Source organism: Amborella trichopoda, chromosome 5 (genome assembly GCF_054954075.1).
Source record: "Amborella trichopoda isolate Santa Cruz 75 chromosome 5, AtrichopodaSantaCruz75HAP2 v2.0, whole genome shotgun sequence".
NCBI lineage: Eukaryota > Viridiplantae > Streptophyta > Magnoliopsida > Amborellales > Amborellaceae > Amborella > Amborella trichopoda.
Genome location: NC_142340.1, coordinates 43,394,847 through 43,404,108, shown reverse-complemented (window position 1 = coordinate 43,404,108; position 9,262 = coordinate 43,394,847). Strand labels below are relative to the sequence as shown.

The 9,262-nt window shown below is 37.1% G+C and overlaps 1 protein-coding gene across 4 annotated transcripts in view; it reads right to left on the bottom strand.

The window, feature by feature from the left end:
- Window positions 1-1,136: 1,136 nt before the first annotated feature.
- Window positions 1,137-9,262, bottom strand: part of LOC18434208 (coatomer subunit beta'-1) — a 28,424-nt gene continuing 20,298 nt past the window's right edge. Inside the window, exons 22-26 of one of the 4 annotated variants that reach the window (XR_016056388.1) lie at window positions 4,419-4,525; window positions 3,458-3,605; window positions 3,132-3,325; window positions 2,857-2,912; window positions 1,137-1,429 (exon numbers count right to left, since the gene is read on the bottom strand). Coding sequence is in view for 1 of the 4 variants with exons in the window: in XM_088868096.1 (XP_088724222.1) it covers window positions 2,893-2,912; window positions 3,217-3,325; window positions 3,458-3,605; window positions 4,419-4,525 (384 nt within the window). In the remaining 3 variants the exon portion in view is untranslated. The remainder of the gene's footprint in view (window positions 1,430-2,856; window positions 2,913-3,131; window positions 3,326-3,457; window positions 3,606-4,418; window positions 4,526-9,262) is intronic. The other 3 variants (XR_016056389.1, XR_016056390.1, XM_088868096.1) reach the window with 3 other exon arrangements.

Genomic DNA, 9,262 nt, shown 5'->3' with positions numbered 1-9,262 from the left:
ATTGAATACTATGAAACCATTTGTTTTTAATACAAGGAGATCACACTCACTCATTTTTAGGGAAACCCAATAGATTGAAGTGTCAAAATATTCAAAAAAATTATTTTGTATTCACATCTAATAGGTCAATAATGTTTCGAATCTTCTATCAAGAGTAAAGGGCCTCATTATATATATATATATAAAGTTTTTATAACATGTCATCGTCATACTACAAAGGTGCGCACATGTACTATTTGGACCATCAATTTTAAGTCCTAAAAACTGCATCTTCAGGTGTACTATTTGGACCATCAATTTTAAGTCCTAAAAAACTGCATCTTCAGATGTACTATTTGGACCATCAATTTTTAAGACTATTTTTAAAACTTTAAATTACATAATTGGATATGGAAACAAGTTTGAAGAGCACGATAGCAATTTCCCACACATCTTTTAACATCAATTCAGGATGCGCCTTTGTATACAAACCTCTTTTCCTTAAAAAAAGTTTCGTACTTTAATTTATGCTAGTTTATTACTTTTAATTGGGGGGGGGGGGGGGTGTTGGACTTGGACCCACGCTCATGGAATCTGATACATGATGTAAGCACGAAATGGAAACGCTTGCCGACACGCCAAATAAGCCAGTTGTACACCACCCTATCATTACTACAACCATCTCCCTCCGACCTACTCACTTTATTTCTCACCAAAGATATGTAAACAAAGGCATGATATACATTAAAAAACACAAGCCAATTTGTTTTTGCCTGCCCTAATTTCAATTCAATTGCATTTTTGGCTTCACTTTCTCAAACGAAAGGTGGAAAAACCAAAATCAAGCCAGCAAATAGCGGGAAGGCCCTTGATGTTTGGCCTCTTTCGCTTTTCAGCTTTCGTTTTTTGTTGTGAACACCAAAACGCTACAAAATGCACACTTGTTTGAAGAATGAAAAATTAGTCAACGAAATGACCCTTGTGATTATTCCTCGAGAGGTTCTATGATTAACTTTCATGACATAATTGCCCTTCAGAAAGTCCCATCCTCCAAAGCACAAAAAACCCGTCTATGTAAAAATGATTTGTGTTAACAAGGGCATGGGTATTACCTCTGAGGCCCCAACTAATTTCCCCAAATGCCCTCCAAGCTCCTCTTCGTACAACATGCGGATGGGTCCCTTTTTTCCACATTTTCTGAATTTAACAAAAATACAAATAGTAACTGAAAACAGCCAAACAATTTCCTTTTTCCTTCAACGAGCACCAATTTACCTCCGGCCGAGCCGGTCATCTCTAAGTGCCTACAGATCACACGAGTAGAACATCTAATAATTCCATGTCAAAAAATAGCAGAAAATGAAGATTAAGATCCCAACAAAATCTATGCGGCGGGCTACAGGGAGAGTGACTCGAAAATAATCACCGCCTCCGTAACATACTGAATATCCTGCCAAGAAAGGAAAAGAAAAGGCTTAATATGTATAAAAAATGTACGAAACCACAAAATAAAAAAAAGATAATGTCTTGAAAGAAACGCACATTGAGGAGATCGGAATTTGCCAAACAAAAATTAACCAAAGAGATTGGAATTTGCCCAAATCATTATGAAATTAAAGTTGAAAGAACAATGAACATGAAGTACTCGTGTCTTTTTGGTTGGGGATATATGGGCTTGCAGAATGCAAGGGCTTAACTTAAATGAAGTTTTGAAAGGGCATAGTGTTAAAGGAAGATGTCAAATGCAGGGTCCAGACCCCAGCTCATGTAAATGGATCTATTTTTTAAACTGACGGTTCTTATTCACTATCATCTGTAAACCATAACAGATTGAGAGATATATGCTTAATTCTGGAAATCTGAATCGTCCATTAGAATTAATGCAAAGTATATTTGCTATTATAAAATATATTCTCAGGAGCCACAGTTTGTAATAACAATTTGTAGTAATACAATGTCAACGTTCTCAAAACAAAATATATATATTTGCCATTATACTGTGGGTACAAATGAATGGTCTGGATCAAATCACATAGCCATAAAATCGATTCAGACTTATCCATTTAAGGTTCCTTTCTTTTATTACAATTATTTGCTTCACAATGTCAACCAAAATAACAGAGTTCATGGTGAGAAGTTCAACTCTGATAACCTAGAAAGTCGAGATGATTCTGATCACATTTTAAGTCTGCATGTTCTTTTTATCACAAGTTGTTGCGATAAGCGAAGTTTTATGAAACATTTAAATTGAAACCTACATGCACTAAATAATGGTGAAAACTCAACTCATTATATAAATAGATTTCAGTAAAAAAGTAGAGCAATGATCCAAATGCAACGGTTGTATCATAGTATAATGCAACGACACTTCTAGAAAACCATGTTTGTGGTATTTGTATGACTCCAAATTTTTCAATCTCTTCATCTCAACAATCAATCCTCAAACAAAAAAAAGTTCAATTTGAACCCAAATATGGTCAAAATGAGTCTTCTCCAAAAACGAATCTAAACCATTCATTTTGTGAATTTCAAGATCGCAGCCTTTATAAACTCAAAATCATTTTTTTCTTTTTTAACATTGTTCATCTAATGATAATAAAGCCATCCAAAAAAATTGGAAATGAAAAAAATCTTTCTAAGGCCTAGATCTAAGCATCTCACCAAAATGAACGGCCTATGTTAATTGGGCTAAAAAAATACTTTCTAGCTTGTGTTTTCAATTTTTTTTATTTTCTTGTGATTGTTCATCAGAATGAAAAGAGTGTATATTTCAAAATTTGGATCAAACAAATGGCCATAAGATGGTTTTTATAGGTTGTTGCATCATATAACTATACAACGGTTGCATGAAATCATTGCCCAAAAAAGTATTTGTACCTCTCTGAATTGCACGAACAGCTGCTGGAATCAACCTCAGTGATGTGGCTCTAACACTGCCAACTCAACAAGAACAGCAAAAATAATATCTAATCAGTATTTGATTGGACCCAACCAGATCACAATGAAAAGCATGGGAAATTAACAATTTAGATGAAACACAAAAATAAGTTGTGCGTGTGAACATTGTGGTGTGTGTCAAGGAAAGAGAAAAACTTGGGTAAATGGGAGGTAAAATATGAGGTAAGGAATTTTGCAGAAAAATAATTAATCACCGGAGACAAAATTTGGATTTTACAGTGCCAACCAATGAATTGGGAGCTTAGGCTGATGATGGAACAGTTCCTTCGTTATTCATACCCCACTCTTCGTCAGCCTCGCTCCCATTAACTATGACTGCCCCATCTGTCGAATCATCAGCATCTGCATCTTTCGTGTCTTCGACTTCTCCATCGACACCTTCTTCCTCCTGATCACACAAATGATAAGTTAATGATATAAATTATAGATCATATAAATTTTAGAAACTAGACAAATGAAGCGCATTGATCCAGGACAGAGAGGGTGGAAAAAAAGAAAAAAAGAGGAAACATATATGCACCTCATGAGCCAAAGTCCCATTTTCAAGAGGCATTTCTTCTACTTCTTCTCCTTCACCTTCAATGTGCATGTTTTTAAATTCTTCCACGAGATTGAAACTTCTCCTTTCTGCATACCTCAAATATTCTTCTGCCAGAAGGTAAGTTTCCCTGTATAATCAATTAAGGAAACAAGTTTCAAACTATGGCAAAAAAAAACAAAATGAAGAAGAAAACTTGATGAATCACCAATATAATTTTACTTTTAAGATTTATTAATCTTCAAAAACCATACAGTAAAATACACAGGACAATGCATACGCAGGATGTTGCGGATTCTACACAATGCAAGACGTATTTATTGCCTGATTGACCCCACCCAGGCGAATTTGTGTCATTAGGAAATACATTTAATCTCCATCATGTCATTTTGAATAGCATCTGATACCCTTGTTTGTGTCCTGTATACCATACACCATTGGGGGTATTGTATACTTCTCCATTGGTCAAAGAATACCAGCAAGAGCAAGACCATATGCACTATAGTGAAAGATGGTGAGCCATAGCCTAGGAGCAAACCATAATTAAGTACACAACTTAAGAACCTCTGGACCAGCATATGTTGCCGGACAGATTGGATGGTCAATACAGTGAGAATTTTAAGCAGGCCAGAGCATTATTTCTACATTGAACAGCTACTTGGAAAAGGAATACTCGAAAAGGGATTAAAATCATAGAACACTACTCAATGCAGCTTCATGAGGCATAAGGTACAAGGCAAGAATGCACCATACTTTCTCGACGATGGTCGGTGGAGATTACCCATACATGGGGGACTGCTACTCATAGGAACTCAGTTAATTTCTATGTTGTTAACAATAAATGATGAATGCCAAGGCTATGCACCATAAAGCACACACATTGTATGTACAGTGTACAAAACCAAATAGGGGAGAGATGGAATGAAACAATGGCAAAGCTAACCTTTTTTGAGCTACACTGGATTCAACAGCCAGAGCAACCTGCCAGTCCTCAAACAAATTGGGGTACTCCTCTGGATCTGCCAAAGATTCAGCGGCTTTCTGGTTCACCTTCAAACATCAAAATGCAAGTCAGGAACCACAAACTACATCTGAACCAAATTAATGCATCCACATAAACATGAAAGGGAAAATAATAGTAATCCAGAGCACGGAAAATCATAGTCCGTTGGGTGTCATCACAGTCTGACAAAATGAACAGTAGGGTATGACACAGTCTTGGGGTCAAAGAAAAGCACAACAATGAATTGACTTAAAACAGAAACGAAGGGCACATGTAGGGCTGTGAATGGGCCCAGGCCGGTCCGCGGTGTTTGAGCCAGGACTGATTCGTGCTACATGTCAAGGCCTGCTGGTGGGGCTAGGCAAGCTTGGAAAGTTTGAAATATTTTCGGGCCTCGCCCAGGCCAGGCTCGGGCAGGTTGGCACTGGCCTTGCCCAAAATTTTGAAGCATATATATTAAATAACAAACAAATTTTCCCATATTTATATAGGGGCCAGCCAGTTTTTTCGGTCAAGCCTAGTTATGATGAATTCTGGCCGAACCTGGGCTGGGCTTGAAACTAAATTTTTGGGTCTGGATCTACCATGCCGGACCAAGCTCTGAAACTAAATTTTTGGGTCTGGATCTACCATGCCGGCCCAAGCTCTGAAACTAAAATTTTGGGTCTGGATCTACCATGCTGTACCAAGCTCAGGCCAGGGATGGCCCTGCCCGAACCTGAACCTACTAACAGTCCTAGGCATGTGAAAGTAAAAGCCACAAAATTAGGTCTGAGCATTGGGGTTATGACACCCTCCCGAGACACAGGCAGCATAGCCCTGGGTGCCCACCTGGGCAGGTGCCCAGGTCAGTACCTTGCCCAAGGTTGGGAATGGCAAAAGGCAAGGGGTTTTTTTGGACATTTCCCCCTTTTAAGGGGTAAAAAAGGAAGGTGCTGGCATATGGGGGGTATTTTTTAGGCTTTCAAACCCTAAAACCTAAAGAAAAGAGATCTCATATATTTTTAGATCAAAATACTTTACAAGTTTGAGAAATCATCTCAAACTCCACTTTACTTTGTTATTGGACTCATTGTGGAGCACAAATAGAAGTTACATAGAAAACTTCATGGTGATTTAGAGGTTCATAGACATCCAAAACCTCGAAGATCAAAGATCAGGCAACAAATGTTAGTTTTTTTATCTTCGTACTTGACATTTCTTCCTTTTTACCAAATGTTGTCCATGGGTTCTGATAGCAGCAGGGATCCACGATAGAAATATGGGTTTTGCACAGATAAAATTGACAAGGAGCAAAATCAGGTGCAATTTTTGTGGCAAAGCTACAAATGCAAGGATCAATAGATTTAAAAAACACCTCACCGATATGAGGGATGTTACCCCATGTAACAAAGTACCAAGAAAAGTTCGGAAGGAGAGTTTTGACTGTGTGTATGTTGAAAAGAGGAAGAAGGCGCCAAAAGAGGCAAGTATGGCAGAGTTGAGGGTAAAGGTAAATATTTTAGAGTCAACCATTATTCAAAAAGAAGGTAAATGTTTTTGGTGATAATAGGATGATGATGATGATGGAGGGGAAATAGAAGTGGGTTCCTCTCTAAGAAGCAGGTAAAGAAGCCTCGTATGGAGAGGCCAACGGATGTCTTTTCCCCTCATTCCTGAGAAAACAATGGAGAAAGGGAAAAAGCAAGCAACTACTAGAAAATAGATTCAAGAGGAAGAATGAGCCAGAGAAAATCACTATATTACTCGATTTTCTTAACAGGCAGGTATAGCTTTTCGTATGGCTTGCTTATGCAACTTCCATACAAAGTTGAAAGCAACAAGCCAATTTGGGCAAAGGCTGAAGCGCTCGACCTCATATGAGCTTAAGGAGCCATTGCTCCAGAAGGAGTTACAACTTACCAAGGAGTACCTCAAGATCCATAAGGATGTGTAGGTCCAATATGGGGTGACAATTATGACAAATACATAGAGCGATAGGAGAAGCAGAAGTGTAATACACCTAATGGTGAATTTTCCTTTAGGGACAATATTATTGAGGTCAATTGATGCATCTAATATATACATGACACACAATTCATTTCTCTGTAATTGACAAGGGGGTTGAGGAGGTAAAGGATGAACATATTATTCAAGTGGTAACCAATAATGCTGCAGCCAATCTGCTGCTGTGATTTTGTTGAGCCAAAAGTGGACTCATGTCTCTTGGACACCATGCACAGGACACTACATAGAACTCATGCTTTAGGCTACTGGTGAAATTCCTAGGGTAAATGGTACAATAACTAGAACTAACCTGTGACCGTATTTCATTTATAGTGACACACTTTAGCATGATGCGAAAGTTCACTAGGAAGAGGGATTTAGTGAGGTCCTGGGTAACGAGATTTGCCACTTCTTTCCTAAGTCTACAAGGGATATACGATCTATCCAGTGTGGAAGTAGGCCAACATTTCTATTGCTCTCTTATTAGGTTCAGCCATATAGCATATTTGAAAAGAGAAACCAATTGAGAATGATATTCGCTTCATAGAATTGACAAGTGGGCTAGGGCTCCAAAAGGGAAGAGGGCATGTGATATTGTTTTGTCTGAGCTGTTTCAGGGAGGTGTAAAATACTCACTTAGAGCATTCTACTCTTAATCAAAGTACTGCACATGGTCGATAGTGAGGTGCAGTTTTCCATGCACTTTATATATGATGCATTAGATGGAGCTGACAGAGAGCTAAATCTTTGGGCAATGATGAGAACGACTATGGCCAATATAGGATATTGTGGATAGAATATCGGATATGTGGCTTCATCAACGATAGCATGCAGCTTACTGTTTGAACCCAAACTTTTTTTTATGCTGAGTTGGACATTGAGAGGAAGGATGTATTATAGAGGGTTTGAATGAGTGTCTTGAGGGATTAGTTCTCAAGAGTAATACCAAGATATAATATCAAAAAAGAAAAGAAAAGAGTAATACCAAGATATCTGCTGATGAATTGATCTTTAATTAGTGTCTGTTGATATCATTTGGGAAGGAAATGGCAAAGTGACAAAGGACCAAATCAAGTCTAGGTAATCTATTTAATTGGAATAATTTTTTTAAGATTCATACAGTTTGCATAGTTTCATACTTTGATAAAACAGTGTAGAATATAGATATTAAATTCAATCATATTGTAGACAGTTATTCTATTTTGTATGCAATTTGAATTTGCAGCCTCGTGCTACAAACTTAGAAAGGGTGCCATAAGGATGTTGAGCTTAACATGCAGCTCATCTGGTTGTAAGCACAATTGAAGGTCCTTTGAGAGGGTAAGTTAGCATTTTCTGTTTTGCAAGTTGCATTTTGTAAATACTAGATTAGTATTAGAGCATTGGTCAACAAGTGTATTTATAAGTTTTTTACCGAATTAAATAACTTCATATTAACTTATAGCTTAAAAGTAGCAAGTTTTAAAATTATAAGTAACTTTTGAGCTCTACCAGTACTAGTAATTTCGTCGACTTAATCTATTAACAATTTAAGACAATTAGGAATGAGGTTGAGCTCAGAGTGGTGGCGCCACCCGTGCCTCGGCTACCGATCTCAGTTTCTAGTTCTATCAATGCTAAACCCTTTCAAAAAACTACTAACGGTTAAAAAAAATTGCTAACCCACTACTGATAGTTAACGTTTTAAAAAACAAAAAATCAAGACAACTTTCAGTGTTCCAAAAAATGTCAGGCGGCGCCTAGGCGGCCACCTAGAACCTGGGCGGCATAGGTTCAAAAGGGGACAAGGGGTGCCCAGTCATCCTATTTTAGGTACAGATTTTATATTAAAAATGCATATTCATACATTTTTTAAGGGAAAATTTTGTACAAAACCCTAATTCCCCATCTTAGTTCATAGTAGACCCTCCTTCCATTTTTCTTTCAAGCGGCATAAAAAAATCCCTAAGGATTTCATAGTACCCCCTCATCTCTTATCTCCCTCATTTATTCACTTTTGACAATAAAAATTAGCCCCAACAAACCTTTTTATACCATTTCAATCGAAAAACGTTTCAAAAACTTTTTTAACCCAAAAACTTTTTTAACCCATCCCATTATATCTTTTAACCCAAAAATGTTTCAAAATATTTTTTTGTTATATTTTTTGCCTTTTTAGCTCCTCAATGCCACGTTGAGGGCTCCCTCTCTCTCTCTCTCTCTCTCTCTCTCTCTCTCTCTCTCTCTCTCTCTCTCTCTCATATTGGGTTGAAATGGTATAAAAAAGTTTGTTGGGGCTAATTTTTATGGTCAAAAGTTAATAAATAAAAGAGATAAGAGATGAGGCAGTACGGTGAAATCCTTTAGGGATTTTTTTATACTGCTTGAAAGAAAAATGGAAGGAGGGTCTACCATGAAATAAGATGGGGAATTAGGGTTCTGTACGAAACTTTTCTTTTTTTTAATCTAGAAAAAAAAGCCCAAAAATGCATATATATATATATATATATATATATATATATATATATATATATATATATATATATATATATATATATATATATATATATAGGAAAAAGATGTTGTGCGCCCAGGTGCGTATTGCTACAGTAAATTCCCATGGCCCAGAATGAATCTAGGCCGATCTGACGATTACGGATGTTTGATAATGTTTGAATTTTATTTTTTATTTTTACAAATCCAAATCACTTGAAATTTTAGACGTGTGTTCTTCAAAAATAGGGTGCGTACTGCTACAGGAAATTCCCACGGCCCAGAATGAATCTAGGCCGATCTGACGATTACGGATGTTCGATAAT